This window comes from Ursus arctos, unplaced genomic scaffold (assembly GCF_023065955.2).
Source record: "Ursus arctos isolate Adak ecotype North America unplaced genomic scaffold, UrsArc2.0 scaffold_1, whole genome shotgun sequence".
Taxonomy (NCBI): Eukaryota; Metazoa; Chordata; class Mammalia; order Carnivora; family Ursidae; genus Ursus; species Ursus arctos.
Genome location: NW_026622763.1, coordinates 18,543,677 through 18,567,437, shown reverse-complemented (window position 1 = coordinate 18,567,437; position 23,761 = coordinate 18,543,677). Strand labels below are relative to the sequence as shown.

At 43.6% G+C, this 23,761-nt stretch overlaps 1 protein-coding gene across 5 annotated transcripts in view; it reads right to left on the bottom strand.

Moving 5' to 3' along the window:
* MGAT5 (alpha-1,6-mannosylglycoprotein 6-beta-N-acetylglucosaminyltransferase) overlaps positions 1–23,761 on the bottom strand; it is a 325,980-nt gene that overhangs the window by 134,446 nt on the left and 167,773 nt on the right. For all 5 annotated transcript variants that reach the window (XM_026510104.4, XM_026510107.4, XM_026510105.4 and 2 more), the window contains 2 exons: positions 6,144–6,220; positions 4,993–5,082 (listed from right to left, as the gene is read on the bottom strand). In XM_026510104.4, coding sequence (XP_026365889.1) covers positions 4,993–5,082; positions 6,144–6,220 — 167 coding nt within the window. The remainder of the gene's footprint in view (positions 1–4,992; positions 5,083–6,143; positions 6,221–23,761) is intronic.

Genomic DNA, 23,761 nt, shown 5'->3' with positions numbered 1-23,761 from the left:
TATATATCCTAAGCTCCGGCAATCGATTGCTGGGCAATTTGCTTATTTTCGAGCAACTATACGTGCAATAGCAACAGAAGTGTTTAAAAAAACAGCACGAACAAATTAAGACGTCTAGAAGGGCACGATAGTTGCTAGAATAATTGTGTAAAGAGATAAAAATATGTGGGTGTCAGGTGTATCAGCACCATCTCCCAGTGTAATAGCAACAGGGGTAAAGAAATTCATTCTAAATTTCATAAAATCTGTTAGCGGTAAAAGGCTTTGCAGAGGGCTTAGTTAATATACCTGAAACAATGACAGAGTAATTACTTTATAGAGCCTTGTCTCTATAACAGGAGTAGTTACATGGCTCGCAAAAACAGATACGGAAAATAAACTGCCCAATGATCTGGAAATGCAAGGCTGCCTAATGAATCATTCATTCACTCTCACCACCTGGAAAGGCTGAGCACCTGGCTTTCATGAGTTACGTCCTCAGGAGAATCAGTGTTGTGTCTCTTTTTGGGGGGAGGGTATCAAAATTTTGAGTATTCGAAAACTAGCCACGAAGATTCATTAATGCAAACTAGCTAAATCAGAGCCATATTTCAAACACAATAGGTCTGGAGCACAGAACTGAATGCAAAGCTAAAGGCAATAAATCACTTACTTACCCGAGTTCAGTTTTTCTTTCACATGAAGGGGCAACAGTAATGCAAAGTGCAGAAACGAGAAGCCCTTAGCCTTTCTGAGCCACTCTGATTTGACTATTACTCAGGGTTGGGGGTCGGGGGTTAATGAGACTGTGTTTCTGAGGTGTCTGGCATATAGTGGAGCTCAATAATGTGTCATTCTTCTCTTACTGTCTTCCACCCAACAAGGGCAATGGCTGGACTCACACCATACGCAGTCCCGGGTCCAGCGTCAGACACATCGCAAGCATCCTCGGGTATAACGTAAGGGGAAAGAAACACTGCTGGCTGCTCCTTCTGGGATTTACCAAGAAAGATGTGTAGACTACGAGTTGGTGATGGTACAAGCAGAAGTTCACAGCCCTGTAATTCAGTGGAAGTTGGCACACAGACAACTGAGAGAAAGAAAAAAGAAGGCTGAGTGCCATTCCCTAGGACTGGGCGGAATCTCAATGCCTGGATTCAACTGGTGACTGACCATCGTTACTTTGTGGCTTTTTTTTTGGTTTGCTTCTGTTAAAGTCCTGAGGTTAAACATAAATGGAAACCAGAACTGGCTCTTCCATGAGGATTAAGAAAATAATAAAAGTGACTGGTACATCTGTTGAGGAAGTAAATCAAATGAAGATGCCTCTCTTCGTGGCTTTCCCAATGGCAAGAGAAATGTGGCGTAGGACACGCAGTTAAGTCCAGTAACAAAAGGAGGAAGGTTTTAAGAAAAAGCAAGAGGGAAAACAAAGCATAACAAAAACCTAGACCAAAAACAGCACTACGAAGACACGGATGCTGTCCAGGATTTAAAAAAACACTAGCACAGAATTAACTGGCTTTAAAAACTACCTCTGGTCATTTCAGATTAACGACGGCAGGGGCACACTGCTGCCCCAGAGATCCAGCTCACAGTTCCAAAGCAAACACAAGCGTCATATGCAGAGAGAAGTCAGTGGGAAGAGCTGCATTTCTACATCACCAGAAATCAAAGGATCTAAAATTAAATTAGAGTTAGAACCAGAAATTCGTTCTAATTGTAACACAAAATCAAGTTCCCACATAAAATGACCCCCCCCAACGGTCCTCAAACAATGACAACATCAAAAACCGTAAAGGTGTCAATTGGGTTTATTGAGTGCCGTCTATCTGTCCGGCTCACGCACATTCCCACAGACACTCGGGAATCATCACAGCAGGATCCTTTAAACACAAAGTGAAAACCATTATTTTATAAAGGAAGAACGTGAGGCACAAAGAGGGTAAGTCACTTGTCCAGAAGCAGTGATAAGAAAGCATCGGAAACAGCGTGACCTCAGGGATGAGGCTCTAAGGCCGTGCTTCCCATCCAAGAGGCCACAGTGCTGAGATTCTCCTCCAACTCTTACAAAGTACCTATTAAGATGCTACCATAAAATGCAATTTTTTAGAAGATTTTATTTATTTATTTGAGACACAGAGAGCATGAGCAGGGGGAGAAGCAGAGGGAGAGGGAGAAGCAGACTCCCTGCTGAGCAGGGAGCCGATGAGGGACTCGATCCCAGGACTCCTGGGATCATGACCTGAGCCGAAGGCAGACTCAACCTGAGCCATGCAGGCGCCCCAAGAGGCAATTTTTTTTTTTTTTTTTTAAGGCCAGAGTTTCAAGGTTATTTTCAGATTTAAACTACAAAAGAAGTTCCTAGTTCTGTCTGCAGGGAAACTCGCTCCACCCTGTTCTGGCTCCACTACCTGCATCCATTCTTCCTCTTCCATCAGGCTCGTACTGAGTGCACATCGTCCTGAGTGCACATCATGGTGCCAAGAAAAGGAGTTCTCGCCAATTGCTGACATCCAATGAACATAACAGACGTTTGATAAGTGATAACTGAACTGAATTCAGCTGAACAAAGAGAAAACCCTGATCATCTGCATAAGAAGAGAGAGGGAAAGACAAAGAAAGCACCATTCCACACCCTGGAAGGAGGAAAAATAGTTACGGGTTCTGCAACAAGACACGCGGGCTCCAGTGTTAAGGGCAGATGATTCCTCACACCTTTCCACAGCCCCATCTGTCCCACGCTCACCACAGGCTCCCCGTTCTCATCTTAGCCACATCCTTCCTCCACTGCGAGTGGGGCTGGGCGGCAGCTTCACAGGAAGGGAACTAGGTCACAAATAATCGCAGTCCCTTGCCATCTGGACCGTTCTCTCACACCTCCCCGGCTCTCGCTCGGGAGACGGAGGGAAGGCTGGAGTGGGATGTAATTCTCTAGCTGTATCTCAGCAGTAGGCCCAACGTGAAAAGTCTCAGGAAGGCGTGAAATTAGCCCAGTTTGTCAATCAGGGAGCACAGTTGGACTCTGGCTAAATTCTATCAAATGGAAAGGGGAAGGACACTTTTGAAAATTAAACTGAAGGAGGAACCCTTTCCTTGGGGCAGGAAAGGTGCTTCTAAGTGACTTCTCACTGGAGCACAGGTTCACCTGGGGCCCCAGGCCCTACTCCTCTGGAGAAGGAAACGAGAAGGTGGGCCACAGGCTACCCCAGCCAAAAACACGCTCAAATAAATGCGACAGAATTAATTTGCCAGCAGCCTGCTAATGAAGAGCTTCACACACCCAACTCACTGTGCTTTTAATTTCCAAGAGATAATGTAACTATCATTAGCTCTGAGGCCTCTTCATGATGACCATGGGGGTGGCCATGGCACAACCATATTTAAAAAAAAAAAAAAAAAGTCTGAGTGGCTCTCAAAAAGGAAAGAAACATAAAAGTAAAGGAAAGGGACAAACCCCAGAGAATTCAAGACCACATGCCCTGTGGAGATACTGGTTTGGTCTCCATCTTCAAAAGCTGCCCCCTGTCCCCTTGTGACACAGAGGAGAGGTGCCTGAGTCTCACTCAAAAAATTATGGCAAAAGTACGTCATTAGCCTCAAAATGGAGGCATTCTCTTAGCCGCGTGGTAGCACGGGAGCTGTTATAAACTACTGGTCAAACAGCAACAGCACACCACAGTGTACACCGTCTGAAATTAGCCAGCACCCTTTTCACAAGCGCCTAGGGCTGCCTTTGCCCTTCAAGGGTGGAGGGGAAGCCAGCTTCTGATTCCGTACTCAGTTCTTCCCCTGGACTTGCCCCAAACAGTCTGAACTCTGCCCCACCCCCTCCATTTTCCTCAAGGTGAAACGGAAATCATCGAAGCATGTAACACACAAATTCCTTGTGGCCTAGAACATGTCCTGCAACCCTTAAAAAAAAGCTGCTATTTGAATTTAAGGGTAGAAATGAAAATAAGGCAAGGTTAAAGTCAATAACTGAGCTTATAAGAAACAGCTAACTCAGCCAGTAAGCACATGAAGAAGATGCTCAACATCTCTGATCATTACGAAAATGCAAACCAAACCGCAATGAGATACCGCCGACAACTGTTAGCATGGCTACCATGACAAAACAAAAAACAACAAGTGCTGACAAGGATGTGGAGAAACTAGAACCCTCATGTGCATTGCTGGTAGGAAGGTAAAACGGAGCCACTGCTTTGCAGAAGTTTGGTGGTTCCTCAAAAAAATAAGAACAGAATTACCGTATTATTTAGCCATTCCATTTCTGGATATACGCCCAAAGGAACTAAAGCAGAGTCTTAAAGAGTTATGTGTACGCCCATGTTCACACGGCATTATTCACAATAGTTGTAAGGTGGAAGCAACCCAAGTACCCATCAACGGATAAATGGATAAGCACAAGGTGCAATAAAATACAATGGAATATTACTCAGCCTTGAAAAGAAAGGAAATTCTGATATGCTTTAACATGGATGAATCTTGAGTACATCAAGCTAACTGAAATAAGGCAGTCACAAAAAGGCAAATGCTGTATAAACTATCCTTACAGGAGTAGTGAGAGTAGTCAAAATCAGAGAGACAAATTAGAATGGTTGTGTTCAGGGGCTAGAGGAAGGGGGGAACGAGGAGTCACTATTTAATGGGTGGAATTTCAGGTTTGCAAGATGAATTGTTCAGGATATGGATGCTGGTGATGGTTGTATAGCAATATGAATGTACTTCATTCCCACTAACTGGTCAAAATGGAAAATTTCATGTTACATGTACTTTACTAGATTTTTTTTTAACCAGGGGAAGAAAATATAAATAGCTACATCAGCTTGTGTTTTTCCCCTCAAGGAAAAAAATCATCCTACTTAGGAGCAGGGGAAAATAATGAAGATGGGAACCACCGGTCCACCATGTAAAAACAATACACATTTCTCAACTTTTCAAATTCCAGCCTCAGCTGCAAAACTGACTAACCACACCTTTCCACATCCCAGAGCCAAAGAAGGGACTCACCTCACTGAGGTAAATAAAAAAAGAGCAGGTGGACCCATCCACTCCATAATCTGCGTAGCAGGGATCCGAGCGCCACATATCTTTCATCCACTGAAATGATAAGAGCCAGGTAAGGACATCGATGAGCAGCCCGTTACAGGGGGCCCCGCACATCCGCTGACAGAGAAGGCAAGGGTCTGAAGGGCAAGGAGCAGTGAGTGGCTCAGACTGGGGCCTGTGGCTCAGAGTCACAGAGCTGAGGTCAGGACACCAGATGCCCAGATCCCAGATGAGCCACAGGGAGACACTGGCTTGAGCTGGGCCTTAGCAGAGGTGCTCAGGGTACAGGAAGGCTGCAAGACATCCCGGGCAGTAAAGCCCATGACAGACGGTGGCCAGGGGACTTTTATCAAGAACAAGTGCCTAAGGGGATCCTCGCCCCCCTGACCATCAAAACCCCTTTTACCCAGAGAGCTGCAGTTTCATGAGCTCCAATACCAGGCCTGCTACAGAAAGTGTGAATGCAGGCATGCAAGGTGTGTAAGGCACGCATGAGTCCCCAACAGGAACCATGCAAATGCTTCTGGGGTTTGGTCTCACCATCCTAAGCATATATTAGAACCGAGACTTCTCTCTGAAAACTGCTGAGCAGAGGAGTAGTCTCCCTCAGTGCAGGCCATATAAAAAGGATTTAAAAAAAAATGTTAAGAGTGAAAGAATGTCCAAGTGTCTCTGGTTACTCAGCTGCAAATGCTAATGTGACATTTAAATCACCATCTGGAGAGCTCATGGCAGGGGCATGGGGACTGGGAGAGAGGGAAGGGGATTCTACATAATGGCAGCCCCTTGTCAATGGCCCTTGAAGGGTCACCTGCTGGAGGAGGGGAAGGCAGCTTCAAAGACACAGCAGGCGCCCGAAGTGGCCCAGGCTCTTTCAATCTGACCAGTTAGAGCCATTGTTGACTAACCCCATGGAGCTGGCATAAGCAGACAAGGGTTGTCATGGCCACAGCCCCAAACTGGCAGGATTGAGGCTCCCCTGAAATGAGCTCCCTTAAAGGGCTTGCTTGCCATCTGTGTTACTGGGGAGTTACAGACAGGGGAGGGGAAGGAGGAGGTTATCGTTGCACACTGAAGATGAGGGGAATGAACAGACATTACTTCTGCCTTACCTTGATTTTCCCCTCGCAGTGGGGGTAGCCATCCATAGGAGGCAATACACATTTTTCTTGAGCTCCATTAATGATATCTATAAAGATGAAAGAGAACAAAGGATACCATAAAGTTCATGAAACACAAACCTAACATCCCTGCAAGCAAGGGGCAGGGAAAGAAACAGAAAAAGGAAGTCTACTCTGGGAGCCATGCTCTGACCCGTGGAACCCCTCCAGGAGGCCATAGGTGCAGTTGGTCTGCAGCAAGGACCCCACCCAAGGATAGCCCACCTGCTGGATGGCCAGAGACCCACGATGCGTGTGGCCTCGCACGAAAGGATGAGCTACACCAACCAGAGCGCTTGCTGGGAAATTTGCAACTGGGCAACAGAATCCACACAAACGGAGACCAGGTAATGGAGCCATGAGGTTGGGAGGGACCACCAGGGCTGGCAGGGCCACGCTAGGCTACGCAGACAAACTGAGGTCAGGAGCAGCTTCAGGACATGTGCTTGAGCTGAGCAGCCGACTGAAGACAGGCAAACAGAACCAGCGTGCAGAGAAGTAGAAAGCCACCAGACACATCTGTGAGGGACAGCTCCTATGGACCTGGTCCTTGAATTTCTGAAGAGATCGCCTTACTGCTTCAAATACTTCCTCACAGATAAACTCCCCTTCTATTAGTTCGCTCAAGTGGATTCCTATTCCTTTTGCTGACAGAGTCAAAACTAAAAAAGAAACTAAAAAGCTTACCTGTTTAGTGGTAGACAGTAGACAAATAAGTAAACCACTGAACAACAGTGTAATAGACATTATGTTAGGGTGGGCCAAGGGAAGGACACCCACCCCAGTCTCTGGGCTCAAAGAAGGCTTCCTGGATCTAGTGACATCTCAGCTAAGATGAGAAAATGAAGCAAGAGTGCATCAGTCAAGGGGTCAGGTAGAGATGGGGTCGAAGGAACTGGGGAGGCCCCAAAGGCAGGGACTCACTGTGAGTGGAATGCAAAAGTGGGAGGTACTGAAATGGTCAGGTAGGGCCCAAACTGGAAAGGCCTCCAGCAAGCGCCCTAATAAAGACTTTAATCTTTAAGCTAAGAGCACAGCAGAGCACTGAATGCTTTTAAGAAGGGAATGGTTAAGATCAGACTGATGTTTAGGAATGATCATTTCAGCTGGAAACTGGGACAACTCTAAACCTACATCCTTCTCTTCGGGGACCAACAATATTTTCCAGACATGCTTGGAAAATGTCACCATTACTTACTGCCAACAGTTTTCTATACAAAGTGTTCATGAGAAATTAGATCCCAAGCTACAGTATCATTTGACAGTGGTATTTAAACAAGGTTGGTAGCTGCTGGGGCTAAAACAAAAGCTGTACCTGTCCTTGAAAATTAGTTCTTTTGACAGTCTGAAACAGAGATTCGTCACCTCTTGATTCGGCGTTTTCATGAACATTCTACTTGCTATGTGGATAACTAGAGCATAAAATCAATATCCTCCTTATCATGGAGTGCAGGCAGTGTCATTTAGTAGTTAACATGGAAGACACTTAGCTTGTCAGAGCCTCTGCTTCTCCGTCTGTAAAACTGAAAGAGGTGCATCTCTGTTTCATCCAGCTCTTACTAAGTTAATATTTGTAAAAAAGTCTAGTCTGGCACTGCCCATAGCTGACTCTGACCACAGACTGTAGTAGGTACTTAAAAAGTTGGCATTTGCTATGTAATTCCACACAACTTACAATCAATTTATCTAGGAGAGCAGTTATTTCAAAAGCACAGATCTTCTAGAAATGCTTCCTCTGTGTTTCTGAAATGAATGCAGGCTTGAGGTGGTAGATCTCCCTACAGCCCCCACTGCCTTCTCTCTCACTTGTAAGGGGACAGCGAGCTCCAGAACCCACTAACAGATGCCTCCCCAAAGAACAGAGATACTTTTCAATGACTGCTGACCGTATTTTAATTTCGGATTTTGCTTGGCAACAATTTACCAAGCAAATAAGCAGCACAGGTTCCAAGAAAGTAAGCAGAATCTGACACAGCTTGGCGTTGGGGTAATGGGACATTGAAGGGGGGCTTAGGGAGAAATGCCCCCCTTCCTCTCCACACTCTGAGCACTATTCTAGTTCCAGGCATTCAGAGCCAGAAAGTATGGAAACTAGAGACTACAGAGTTGGAGGTGTGGTAGCATGGACTGAAGAGAGATCACTGGCTGGTAAAATAAACCAGTGAGTCTGGGAAGGCCTGCCATCAAAGCCTGGTCGCTGACAGCGCAGGTCCTTTTCATAAAAGACTTTCAAGGAATAACAATCTGTTATGCCAAGGGTTGGCAAACCTTTTCTGCAAAGGACCAGATAGTATATATTTGAGGTGTGGCAGGCCACATTGTGTCTGCCCCAACTATGCCACTCTGGGTGTAGCAGGAAAGCAATCACATATAATAGGAGAACAAATAGGTGTGGCTGTGTTCCAATAAAACTTTATTTACAAAAATAGACACGGACTCCCTATATTTGCTATGCTAACAGAGTCTCAAAATAAGGATCCCAGTCTTTGCAAAGACCTGCTGAAATGACTTTTTTGAGGACATCTGCAGGCATTCCTCGGCCCCTACCCCTACCCTTTGTCCACCTGGTTAACACTCCTTCTTAACAACCCAGTTGAAGATTCACCTCCTTAAGAAACAGGCCTAACCCCTCCTTCCCATGCCAAACCATAATTTAGTTAGGATTTAGTGCTGTCTTCCTGCTCAAATCTCTCCCACGGCTGTGAGAAATCCCATTCTTTCCTCCACATGGCTCATCTCCCCTTCTAGGATGAGGATGTTGTGGGAAGGTTACATCTGCCCGCCCTATCACCAGGCACTCGGTAAGTGCTGGCTCACTGAATAAACACACATCTTGGGCCTGCTCCACCTCCCCTGACTGACTCTTCAGCTCAGGGAGAACGAGACTGAGCACAGAGACCTGTGCTAGACCCAGGTTTTTCCTTCTCTACCTGGCAGCTTGTCAGCTAATCCAACAGGGTTCTCTCGGCAGTGCCATTAATTTATGACCAATTTTCTCTCCCTTTAGTTACACAGTGATGAGTTTGAATAAACAATGACATCCAAGAAGTGGAGTTAAATGGCTTAAGGCTCTGGGGTAGGAGGCATCTGTGAAAGGCGGAAACAGGAAGTGCCAGCATTCCCAGGGAGGGGTGAGCTGCTCCCTGAATCTGACCACCAGTAATCTCACTGCCAGTAAACTGAGCACCACCCTCCAGCACCTCCCACCTCCTGAGGAGTTTCAGCACATCTCAGGGGGCAGCTCCCCATTTTGTTTCCATCACAATGACGAAAACTCAGTAAATAATGTCTTTATTAGTACTACTGTGCACACTGAAGTCTTTGCTACCTAGAGAAGAGCCTCCAGTTTGAAGGCCGGTTAAAAAGCAAAAATTCAGGCCAAAAAAGATTAATGTTACGGCTTTTCAGGGAAGACTTAGCTTACTGTACATTAAGCCCCTTCAAAAGGAGACTGGATTTTGCCACAGTATGTTACTAGAAGCTTCTCCCTACCATTCACCCAACATTCTTCCAATGTCTTTTTTTTTGGTAATGGTGAAAGGGCAAGGGGGAAAAAAGATGTTGACAGAAGCAAAGACGCTCAGCGCTTCCTGCTATTGAAGACTCCGTTTCGCCCCTTACCCTTTTCAACCGGCCCAAGCTGTGTCTTTCACCAAAAACTTCGTCTCTGCACTGATTCTACGGCATAGGCAACCAGGTATTACAGAGACGGCACACTGCCTTGGTGTGCAAATCCTGTTGTTTTATCAGTCATCTGGACCCACATAGTGCAGCAGGGGCTCGAATACTGGCTTTAATGTAAGAAAACACTTTTCTTACCGACTCTGGAAAAACACGTGTGCAGGAGGATCAGAAGTGACAGAAGAGCTCATGAACACACACAGAGCAGGTGTTCCTGCCAAGGCTGCAGTCAAGTTCTCCATGTGGAGACAGTCCCCATGTGTGCACACATGTTGACAGAGGGACGTGCTGAGAATGACAATGGCATTTTCTTTCTTTCTCTTTCTTTCTTTCTTTCTTTTTTTTTTTAAAGATTTTATTTGAGAGAGAGACAGAGACAGGGAGAACAGGGGGTGGGGAGGGGCAGAGGAGAGGGAGAAGCAGGCTCCCCACAGAGCAGGGAGCCCAATGCGGGGCTCGATCCCAGGACCCAGAGACCATGACCTGAGCCGAAGGCAGATGCTTAACTGACTGAGTCACCCAGGTGCCCCAACACACAGAGGATTTATCTACTCATGCTTCCCCCGGTTCTGAGGAAGGAAGGAGAGAGCGGGGTGGGCAGACGCCAGTGGTACAGATGGGTTCAGAGATGATGAGAACAGAAACGTGGACCAGGAAACGAAGGTGGGTGATAACTTCCCCTGAGATGTTACCTGCCTTTCTAAGGGGGCGGACACATACATGATCACGTTTTGTATTAACCGTACCCTCCTGAAAAGAAAGGCAGTTACCTCGTCTTATAGCTTGGAAAGGAGAAACTTTAAAATCCTCAGCATCCACCTCCAAACTCAGCCCACGTCACCAAGAATGTGCTGCCTGCTGTGTGCTGAAATGTCAAGGCCAGATCCTTGCAACGAGACGTGGTCTGTGTCCTCACGGAGCGCATCGTGGCGTGTGGGAGGAGGGACCTCACACAACAGAGCGAGACACACATTAGCCGAGCCCACCTGGAAGGCAGGACAGGCCCCCTTGTGCTGGGGCCCAGCACCCAACACACCACCTGCCACACACCAGCTCCAGACTATTCTTTTCATCAAATGAACGAACAAATGTAGCACAGGGATGAAAAGCTCAAGTTCCAGAGGAGGGGAGAGGGGAGAAAGTACCACAGAAGAAAGTACCTCACTCAGAATCACTGCACCAAGAATGCCAAGTTCGGGATTACACACCAACAGAGCTGCGGGGATTTGTGACCCACATGAGGAAAAATGGCAGGAAGGCACGGCAGTGAAAGAAGAGTTCTTTCTGTTGCAGGGAGGTGATGTGGCCTACCCCCACGTGAGTTACCAGTGTTCATACCTTACTGGTATTTAAAAAGAAAGGCTTACTCTGGAAAACAGTATGGAGGTTCTCCAAAGAGTTGAAAATAGAGCTACCCTACGACCCGGCAATTGCACTACTGGGTATTTACCCCAAAGATACAAATGCAGTGATCTGAAGGGGCACCTACACCCCCATGTTTATAGCATCGGTGTCCAAAACAGCCAAACTATGGAAAGATCCCAGATGTCCATCGACAGATGAATAAAGAAGATGTGATATATATATAAAATGGAATACTACACAGCCATCAAAGTATGAAATCTTGCCATTTGCAATGACGTGGATGGAGCTAGAGAGCATTATGCTGAGCAAAATAAGTCTGTCAGAGAAAGAGAATTATCATATGATTTCACTCATGTGGAATTTAAGAAACAAAACAGAGGATCATAGGGGAAAGGAGAGAAAAATAAAACAAGATGAAATCAGAGAGGGAGACTCTTAATCATAGGAAACAAACTGAGGATTGCTGAGGGGAGGGGGTGGGGGGATGGGGTAACTGGGTGATGGACATTAAGGCAGGCATGGGATGTAATGAGCACTGGGTATTATATAAGCCTGATGCATCACTGAACTTTACCTCTGAAACTAATAATACACTCTATGTGAATTAATTGAATTTAAATAAAAAAATAAAATACAGAAAAATAAAAAAATAAAAAAATAAAAGTTTTGTGAGATCTGATCTGAGAGTATTTTAAGTGAACTATCCTGATGCATTTTAAGTCAAATACAAGATCCACTGGGTACCGTACAAAGATACCTTTAGCTTTTAGCTGCCCATTTCAACACACATACACGGAGAGGCAGGCTGTCCTGTGTCTTTAAAAACACCAACTATTTACTGTGTAGCCTCATGAAACACCTATACTAACTATTTAAAGTTAATGATAGGGGTGCCTGGGTGGCACAGCGGTTAAGCGTCTGCCTTCGGCTCAGGGCGTGATCCCGGCGTTATGGGATCAAGCCCCACATCAGGCTCTTCCGCTATGAGCCTGCTTCTTCCTCTCCCACTCCCCCTGCTTGTGTTCCCTCTCTCGCTGGCTGTCTCTATCTCTGTTGAATAAATAAATAAATAAAATCTTTAAAGTTAATGATAACTACTCCCTACTGCTGAACAAAAGAGATCAAGAAATTTATTTATTTTTAAAGATTTATTTATTTGAGAGAGAGAGAGAGAGAGAGAGAATGAGAGAGAGGGAGAGAGAACACGAGAGGGGGTTGGGTCAGAGGGAGAAGCAGACTTCCCGCTGAGCAGGGAGCCTGATACGGGACTCGATCCCAGAACTCCAGGATCATGACCTGAGCTAAAGGCAGCGGCTTAACCAACTGAACCACCCAGGAGCCCTGATATCTAGAAATTTAAAAAAAAGAAGCTGTAGTCCAGTGTCATCCTTAATCTCGATTGTATTAATACTTCTAGGGGGCACCCCACGTAAGAAGCCTGAGTCCATGACCTTGGGTGATGATGATAAAGTGAGGAGGTGGAGGGGAGGGAGGGAGAGAGACAGAGAGGTGTTCATAGGTGAGCCCCACACAGAAGATAGTTATTTCAGAGTGAAAGCTCCCAAGAAGGGAGCTTCCTTTGTCAAGGCTCGCTTTTCCATGTTTTAATTATAGCAAAGATGACTAGTATTAGAAATGGCACTTTTCAAGTGTAGAACACAGTAGAACACGCTTGTAGAACAATACCATTAACTTTGTGTCTAGAACTGAACATGCATCTGATAGGTGAAGGGCATCTGATTCCCTCATAGCTACTTTAGAGGGATGGGGAGAGAAAAGAAAGAAAAAAGCAGAAACGGTAGTTTAAAAAAAAAAAAATCTCAGAAACCTCAACATGACCATCTGTCCACCCCAGGAAATTTTAGGGAAGGATCTGAGGTCCGTCTCCTGGTCCAGTTCCTTTGCCAGTAGCTTAGATAATCATCTTCAGGAGCGAGGGCTCGATTCCACCCAAAGGCACCCCACACATATTTCCTCTCAAAAGATAAAGGGTATCCAGTGATTGCATTTTGTGTGTAGGACAAGGCAGTGTTTCTCTAGAAACACCTGATAGGAACATGCAGCCCCTGTTATCAGATGGCCCTTGCTGAGCGCCCACGTGTGCACACCAGTGGCCCAGCTGTTCTGCGCCAGCTGGGAACAGACCCCATCTCTGTGCTCAGCCTGGAGACTGGAGACGAGACTCCTGCCAGCACTTCCATCAGCTGGCCTTGCTTCAGGAGTTAATAGCAATAAATCGGACAGAAATCAGCCATGGTGAAATACAATCTCCCATTAAAAATGACCTCACCAGTCATTCTCAGCTTGGCAAATATTCATTTAGGGCCACTTTACATTTGCATTATAAAAAAAGTGATTTAATTTCTATAACTGAGTCATTCCAGTCCCAGGGTTCACAGGAACAGGAAGCTCTCTGCCCACCAAGAGGAGCTGGGGACCAACAACAGGTAATGGGCTTAATTCCCTCACAGACCCCCAGGGACAGATACTAGGCACCTTGAAAAGAATTGTATTTTGTATGTATGTATGTATGTATTTTTAACCTAGGAAGCTAGAAATACAATCATTGCACCAAAAATTTTTAAGGTTGCAAGTGACTTCTGAAGCCCTATTAGCGAAGTGTTGACTGTTTCTGATTTGTAAAACCAAGGTTTACAGAAATGAGGTGCTGCATTCATTCACGGATAATAGAAAACTCATGAAGTATCTCCCACATACAAGGCATTCTGCACGTTCCACCCAGGCCTCTGTCTTCTAGTCAAGATGATCTCCAGCACACTGTTTGTAGGTTTTAAAAGGCACACCGCTGGGGCGCCTGGGTGGCTCAGTGGGTTGAGCATCCCACTCTCAATCTTGGCTGGGGTTGTGATCTCAGGGTCGTGATATACAGCCCCACATCCAGCTCTGCGCTCAGTGGGGGGGTCTGCTTGTCTTTCTCCTTCTGCTCTTCTCCTCTCTCCCGCTCTTTCTTTCAAATAAATAAATAAATAAATAAATAAATAAATAAAATCTAAAAAAAAAAAAAAACAAAAACAAAAAACACACCACTACCATCACCACCACCTTCATGTTCTGCACAGGGAATCTCAAGAGTCAACTCCGAAGGATGAAATGACAGATTCTCACTCCTCTCTACACCTCCAAAGGCCTCGTGGACTTGCTCAGCACCCAGAGCTGTAGTACTGCCCATGTACAAATACTGTGGACGTAACGGAAGTCAACGAGGAAATCATATTCAAGGTACAGTTTCTCTGTGTACTTTTCAAGAATGAAATCAATACGCAAAAAGAATGAACTTGTAAGGACTATGAAAACAGTAACAGCCAAATAACCCTGGATTATTTATGCTTCCTTTTGTCATACCATCCCTCACCTTTTTTTTTTTCCTGGATTATCTGCCAAATAAAGCTTTAAGTCAGCATTAATAAGGTTTTCTCGGTTCTTGGAAAAATGAATTAAAAAGGGAACCTAGTATTAAGATTTTCAGTATGAGAGGCAGAGTCTATAATCTCTCTCTCTCTCTCTCTCTCTCACACACACACACACATACACACACACACACACATACACACACATCACCCCGCCATTCTGATAACCTCCCAGGCATTCCTATTGATAAAAGCATATCCGATTTCTAGGAATGTTCAAGCAAAAGAGGGTGGGTATCACACACCTAGGAGCACATATGCAGAGTGGGCAGAAAACCTGTCATTCACTAGAAGAAGAAAGCTTACCATCATTAGTCATCAGGGAAATGCAAATCAAAACCACAGGGGGTTACCACATCAGTATCTCTTCCAGGGAAAGAGCGAGATCATCAAAAGCTCAGAGAGTAACAAGTGTTGGCAAGGATGTGCAGATATCAGAACCCTCAGACCCTGCTGGTGGGAATCTAAAATGGTGTGGCTACTTTGGGAAACAGGCTGGAAATTCCTTAAAAAGTTAGAAAAAGAATTACCATCTGACCCAGCAATCCCACTCCCAGGTATACAACCAAGAGAAATGAAAACATTCTGTCCACACAAAAAATTACACCCAAATGTTCACAGTAACATTATTCAGAAGAGCCAAAAGTGGGGGGAAAAACCCTAATCAAGGGATAGACAAAATGTGCCATATCCATGTGATTGAGTATATTATATAGCCGTAAAAAGTAATGACATAGATTCATGCTACATAGATGAACCTTAAAAACACTAAACTAAGTGAAAGCAAGCAGTCACAAAAGACGACATACTATATAGTTTCATGTGTATGAAATGTCTAGAAGAGGCAGATCTACCCAGAGAGAAGGAGATGAGTGGTGGCCTAGGGCTGGGGGAAGGAGAGTTGGGGGGTAGTGAAAATGAACGGGATCTCTTTCTGAGGTGATACAAATGGTCTAAAAGTGACTATGGTGATGTATAAATATACACGGCGCCACAGAACTGTACACTTTAAATGGGTGAATTGCATGGTCTGAATTCCAGCTCGATAAAGCTGTTCCCAAAACCACACAAAACACAAAAAAGCCTGCCACAGGCTCATGCAACAAAATATTGTACTTACATGACCAAGTCTGTGATGCTTTTAGAGAAGGGTACACAGGAACACAAACCCACCTTTACCTTGAGGGAGTCTAGAATGTAACTCAAGCTTGCACACTTGCACGCCAGAAAGGGTAGTTCACACACTGTGCAACACAGTAAGTTCCGGCAACACAGCCCTCAGACACGCAGGCAAGGAGAGGAAGAAGCTGGACTTTGCGGCCCATCTGCCACCCTCCCAGCTCTAATCGCCCCTCACACCACCGTAACATTGAGCTGAACACCCGGCCAACCTGTTAGGGCCTCTCCTGCGGCTTAGCGGGGGCAGGGCCATGCGGGGGCAGGCCTGGACTGCTTGCTAGTGGGTTATCATGTCAAAGAGAAGCCATCCTGCCTCCTTGAGCGCTGTCGTTTTGGGTCTCTTTGTTACAGCAACTTAGTCTGTACCTGAAGGAATCAGCAGCCAAGTGATATTTTGGTCGGGCCTCAAAGGACAACTAGGAATATTCAGGAGGGAATGTGAGAGCTAAGCACACAGAGGAACAGGCACAGCAAGAGCCAACACAGACAGAGTACCGACTCCACCCTCCTTCTGTAATTCATTGCCGTGCATTATGTCACACATCCTCCTCCCAGGAACCCCAAGCGATAAATGCACGTTATCCCCATTTCATAGAAGACACTGAGGCCCGGAGAGATGAAGTAACTTGGCCAAGGTCACAGAACAAATCAGGCCTTCTTGATCCTCTTTGTACATTAAAATCACTTGGGGAGCTTTTAAAAATGTACCCCACCCTCCCGAGATTCTGATTTAAACGATCTGGGGAGTGGTTCACCCACTGCCCCTTTTCACGTTCCCTTCACCTCAGGTGATTCTTATGGGCAGCCACTGTGAGGGACCAGAAAACAGTAAATGTTAAAATAAGGTAGGGACACTGAAGAAGAGGAAAGGCCAGAAACGGAAAATGGTTTTTTATCTTATACTCCAACTCCCAGAGTGTTCTACTGAGAAAACATATCCACCCCCAGTGGCTAAGCGTAACCAATTAGTCATCAACGTCTGAGCGGGTGGGGAGAGTGGAAGGGGGCCAAGGCAGCCAAAGCAGAAGACTCGGGGTAAGAAATAAGTTTGGAAAGGTAAGCTGGCATGTCAGGCTACAAAATCATGAATCCCAGCTTAGGAACACAATTTGCCACTGCAGGGAACAAGAGGGTGGCCGCACACACTTGTGTAGCTGTGGAGAAAGGCCTGGGGAAGTAACTGAGAGTGTCTGAGTACAGAAGTTATAGGCTGAAAAATGCGAAATCAAAAGGAAAAAAAAAAAAGAGGGCACCAGCCACAGCAGGATAAAAATTTGACCATGTGCGCTTTAAAAGCTGCTACTGCATAACGTCCTCATGAATAGAGTTTATACCTCAAGTAAGGCATCAAGGAGTCAAAATGTGCCTTTCACCGGTCAGGAAGCTCAAGACATTTTCCAACACAGGGTTTATAAAGATAGTTGACCATGTTCAACCCCTTCTTTTCGTTGGTAGCAGCTTCTAATGTCTTTCTTAAATTGCCCTTGAAAATGTTATTTTCATTTAATTAAACTCTCACTGGTGCCTACTTTGTACGTAAGTGGTAAATCCTTTGCAAATTTTCACATGTATTTCCAAGAGGATAGCGCATCGGGCTCTCAAGTGAGAAAGCTGTAACAACCTGTCCTATCTTCAAACGATAGATCATTCCTCTCTCAAAATGCCATCTCCCTCAAGGCTGCCACGCTGGATGCCCTCTCGACCATGATATAACCCGCTCCTGCAGGTGGCACAGTTTAAGGTTCCAAGACAGAGCCGTACTCCTGTGTGTTGGTATTCTCAAGTATGTGACCACACCCTACCCCAGCCTGGGAAATGGTAGAAAAGGGGAGTAAAGACTTTGTACTATAAAAGGCAGGCCTGGAAGGGTTGTCTAAGAGACCTCAGCAGGGATTATCCCTCTACCACTGATAACCTGGCCTAGTTCTATACCATCCTGAGTCTATGTTTCCTCATGCAATAAATAGAGTCAGCAAAACCTTCTCCATTTGGGTTACCACTTCTGTGCCAGGTACCAAGCCTGGTGTTCATCTACAGCTTCGTGGCACCCTTAGAGTGACCTTCGAAGTTGAATGTGGAATGCCGAGGGCGACAAAGCCATGAGAAAGAGAGACTGTCTCCAACACACTGAAATAACCCACACTAGCTCTCATTCATGCAATTCGTCTGTTCAATACACTTGTCCTAGTGTCTGTATAGGCTTGGTGTCTGTGTTGCCCGTCTTTGATTCATTTTACGTCACAATGTTTGGGAGAGTGTGAGACACAGTCAGTGATTAAAATGCTCTGGATTTATGGAAGGAAAAAACTCAAGTCTTTTAAAATAAATAGCACAACAGCATATACTATATATTCTAATAGCTCTGGGATTAGAAAATAAAACCAGGGGAGCCTGGGTGGCACAGCGGTTAAGCGTCTGCCTTCGGCTCAGGGCGTGATCCCGGCGTTCTGGGATCGAGCCCCACATCAGGCTCTTCCACTGGGAGCCTGCTTCTTCCTCTCCCACTTCCCCTGCTTGTGTTCCCTCTCTCGCTGGCTGTCTCTATCTCTGTCGAATAAATAAATAAAATCTTTAAAAAAAAAAAAAAGAAAACCGAGTTTGCAATATGATTTGGATAATCAGAGTTCTTTTTATGCATAAATCTACATGTATTCATTTCTATGTAAATGCCATATTCTCTAAGTTTATACTTAATTTCTGCTATAATTTCTTCTGCAAAAAAAAAAAAACCTTCAGTATTTAACAATATAAGGGACATAAAATATTATACATGGGTGTATTATATACATATCCAGTTACAATAAATGGGCATAACAGTCACTAAATTGGAAGAATGCTAGTTTTATACATCAAAAACAAAAGAAAAAAAAAGTTATACTGGTGTCATATTCTCAGAGAAAAAAGTTTCTGTACATAATATTTTTCAAAATAAGATACAGTACTGACAGATTTTGGTGCATCCTCGGTCATCAATTTATGCTTAAGAAAATATACTGGGAAGTCAGTGGCAGTCATTAAAAATTCAATATTATACTTTCAAATTCTCAAGTTGGGGGCCTAAGGCAATTTTTATACCTATTCTTTTTCCAATAAGCAAGGTAGGGCACAGCCTTCCTTAACTTGTCCTCTTGTCACATAGGGTTTACTGGGAGAGGAAAAGAAACATAATGCACCGATCTCCAAGAACAGCAGCGTGCCCCTGGGACGTGGAGCACGTGTCCCTCTCTTTATCCCCTCCAACTACAAGTGGTTCTACTTTTCTCCTACAACAGTTGACTCAAGCACACATATTTCTGACTGTTCCTCTCAAACTGCCAAAGGTGCTTGGAGTTTGGGTTTTGTTAGGAAACTGAAAAATATATACACAGTTTGTGTGTGCGTATGTGTTTGTTGAAACAAAGGAAAAAATTGTACGAACTGTCAAAAATAGGTGAGTTCTTTTCACATCACATAATGTCCCTTTTCTGAATCACCTGTCACAAGCCTTTATGCAGCTGCTGGTAAAGAAAAGAGATTCTAATTGGCCACCCAAGAAATCTACAGGCAACAATGAAGTATTTTGATTATTCTTTTAATAGGAGATCAAGATAAATTTTTGTTTTCACTCTCATCCGAACCAAGGTTTTCATTTTTTCTTTTTGGTGGCTTGGTTATAGCCTCTCTTCTCCCATTTTAGCATGGAAAAATAAACTGTAAGTTAATTTGGAATTAAGATGACACCCCGATAAGTTTTTGGTACTAGAAAAAAAAATGATAATCAAAAAAAGAAGCTGAAGTCCCAGAATACTGAGAACACTTACAAGTATATCAAACTCTTGAGTGTAAGTTTAAAGAAAGGCTGAGAGCTGCTTAATTTTTAGGTCTCATTTGATTTACCCAAAGTGGCATGAAATCTATTAGCCCACTGGCATGAAACCTACATGCTTTGCCTGCTGGATATGTGCTTGCTAGAGATGTCTCTCAAACTAGGCTTTTAACTTAATTCCTTTTATCTCTCCTGGCCCCTACCAGGTTTTTCTTCCCGTGGAAAGGATACATGTCTGGTGTTAAGACCATGTCAATTTGGACAATGATACTTAGCTTACAGAAGTTGAGAGACTAATGTACATATTCTTAAATGTTTTAAGTGTTACCCTGAAATGCTATTCATCTACTCAACAGAAAAGGCTGGTAATTACGTGAATGCAGATTCCTTCTAGTATGAAACACAAAGGTTTTGAAATGACTGGGAATTTGTTTCAGGAAGTGGTCCGTTCCTAGACTGGAATTTAGTTTTTACGTCAGTTCTTGGAGGGTTTTTGTCCTCGGGTAGTGGGATTACTACCTGAAGTTCTCCTTTGGAAGACTCATCCCACCGTGTCAGTACCCAAAACAAACTTCACTCACTTGATCCCACCTCCCACCCCCTTGCCAAGGGCAGAGGGAGAGCACATGCTCTCTGCTGACTAGAAACGGTGGTTATTGTCTCAAAAGCAAGAAAGAGCTGGCATAAATACCGAGGGGCAGGAGAAAGAGCAGCCATAGGAAATACCTCAAACTGTTTGCTGGCTGGGGCAGACAGCTCAACTGTCCTACTTCGACAAAAACTATGTGATCAATTTAATTTGGGATTCTTTATAAAACAAAGCTGAGAAATTATATATTGGTGGCAATGGCAGAGAAACTTATACTGGCCTAATCTTCCTACAGATAATACTTAATAACAAGACAATGAAGAGAAGGAAAATGGGCACAGAGTATAAGGAATTTGATCCTTAAAAGAAGTGAACTGCACTGCACTGGAGGACAGCCACATTTATATGGTTTTGCCCATGATGGGGACTCTCTGGCTGGGTGGTCGGGGGTGACGAGAAGGTAAGCAAAAGGCTACAGTCTTAGAATTAAGTTTGGGCAATCAGGGTAGCTAGAAAATGACACAGGATATTCCCAGAAGGAGGGATATCGTCTTATTTAGTTAAATAAGAGGAGCCCTAAAATCTGCATATAAATGACCCTGAAATCCTTGAGTGACCCCGTAACTGAGCATTCACAGGAGAGACTCCATGGAAAGCTCTAAAGGCATTCAAAGATTGAGCTGCTGTTCACTGCAGGGGAGTCTGAATTTGAATCCTAACAATGCAGAGAGGTTTGGTTAACATTTCAGGTCTTCAGATGATACTCCAAAAAAGCCCTCACATCAGCCCTAGGATTTAATACTTCCTAGGACTAGGACAAAAACTGAAACAGACACACCCAACAAACTATAAAATCAAGCTTGGCAAATTCAACGTAGTAAGTCAGTAATTTAACTGCCTGCTAGAACAAAAATCAATATTCTTCAGAGGAAGGTAACAGAATACAGACACTCTACACATATCATGTCCAATATATAATAATTATACAGCTAGAAAGGGAAATGTGAAACAAAATAAAAAAAAACAATAAATAAAAATATATCCCAAGATGATGTAAATGTGGCAACTGACGAAGAAACTAAAGCAGCTATTATAAATATGACTAAAGACAAAGAAAGGAACACATTAAAAAAAAATTTCAGAACTGAAAAGTTCATCATCTAAAATGAAAAATTCACAGAAAGGAATTAACTAAAGTTTGGAGATGCAAAAAAAAGGATCAATGAACTAGAAAAAAATGGAAATTATTCAAGACTGAGGAGAAAAATGAGCAAAGTGGGACAATATCATGTAGGCTAAACTCTGTTTAAATGTATGCCCAGAGGTAGAAAAGAGAGAAAATGGGGAACAAAATTCTTAAAGAAATAATGGTCAAATAGTTTCCAAATGTGGTGAAAAAACATTAACTTCAGATCCAATATCTCAGTGAACCACAAGCAATATAAAGACAAAAACAATTAAATTTCTCAGCATCACACTGCTAAAAGCCAAAGATAAAATGTTGAAAGCAGCCAGAGAAAAATGAGACACATTACATAAAAGGGTACAAAGACAGAAATGTCACCTGACTTCTTATCAGAAAAAGATGAAGGCTAGAAAACAAAGAAACAGTATTTCTGAAGTGTTCAAAGAAAACTGTCAACCTAGAATATTCTACCACCATTCTGTATCTTTGTCCTTGAAAAACGCTGGCCCCAGAAAAAGCCATTTTCAGATAAATAAATGAGAGAATTCACCACCAGCAAGCAGTCCTGCATGGCAAGAAATAAGAGTTCTCCACATTGTAAAGGAAATGCCTTCAAACGGAAATTTAGAACTGGAGAAAGGAAAGAAAAGCATCATAAATGCTAATATGAGGTAAATATAAAAGACTACCGTTTTTTTCCTTCCCTTAATTTCTTTATCGATTGACTAATATAAAAGTCATAATACGGTATAGTGAGGTTTAAAACATTTGTAGATGTAAATTATTTAACAATAGGACAAAGGATACAGGAGTAATGGAATTAAATGTAGTATTAACCCCAGGTAGACCATGAGAAATTGAAAAAGTAAATCGCAGTCTCTACCATGGAGGACAGCAAGCTACAGCTTACAGGCCAAATCCGGCCCAATGCTTACTTTTGTATAAGCCTCATTGAAATAAAGCCATTTACGCTTCCTCTCTGGCGGCTCCGTACTACAATGGCAGCGTGGCCTTATGCAAAAAGTTTGCCAAACCCTTTCCTATAGAGTCCTTCGGTCGGTCTTACTGTTTACAGATTTTTTTTTTCTAATCTGGGGAGTGGAGTAGTGATGATTACTTCCTTTCCAAATCTCTTTCATTTCACGGTAAATGGCCCCAGCTTCTGGAGAACATCCACATTCCGAGGTCAGAGGCAAAAACCAAAAACACAAGGGTGTCACTCTGTCGTCATGGGCTTCAGTTTATCCTTGTGGTTCCAGGAGGTTCTTACTTATCCTCGCTTCCTGGCTGCCTGGCCTGTGGATTTCAAGCTGCAGTGTCAGACACAAAGACTTACAGAAACTGTTAAACCAGCTCTCACTACTGTGTAAGGTCAAAGTCCTTAATGAATCCCCTTAATATACACAGTAATGTGTCCACGTACGTACACACACACACACACACATCCCCTCCAAGTGTTCTACCTTTCCGATTTAATCCTGACTCAGAGACAAATTAACAAAGCCAAAGTTGGTTCCTTGAGAAGATGAATAAAATGTAGAATCCCTAGCAAGGGTGATCGTGAAAAACAGAAAATATACATGATTAATATCAGCAATTAAAAGAGGGGTGTTACTACAAATCCGACAGATGTTCAAAGAATAAGAGGAAATTATGAACTTACGGGAATATAGTTTACTACTTAGAAGAGATGATGGCCTTGTGTATTTCTGGCAGCATTATTCATGTTAGTCCAAAACTGGAAATGACTCACATGTCCATTATCAGGAAAACAGATAAATCAATTATGTTATATTCATAAAGTAGAACACTATTCTGTGATTAAAAAACAACCCTACAGCATCATGGGTGAATCTCAAAAATATTACGCTGAAAGAAGCCAGACACAACAAAATGTTTCTACTATATGATTTCATTTTTATGAAGCTCAAGAACAGGCAAAATTAATCTATGGCGATAGAAATCAGAACAATGATTGCCTATGGGAGGATGGGGACTGAGTGGAAAGAGGCATGAGGGAACATTCTGGGGTGATGAATATGTTCTGTATCTTGCCTGCAGTGCTGGTTTTACGGATGTACACATTTATCAAAACTCATCAAATGGTACACTTAAGATCTGTGCTTTGCATTATACATAATTTTGCTCTCACATAAAAATTAAGCTAAGTTGCTTTAAAAATGTATGCTTTCTCTGTGATTGAGGAATACAGATGAAGGAATGTTATTTTCCTTTGCTAATCTCCGTTTATTAACCCTTTGCCAAACCACCTTCAGGAGGAGGAAAGGCTTATTCTCCAATACACATCTTAAAGCACCTCAAATAATCGTACCTTCC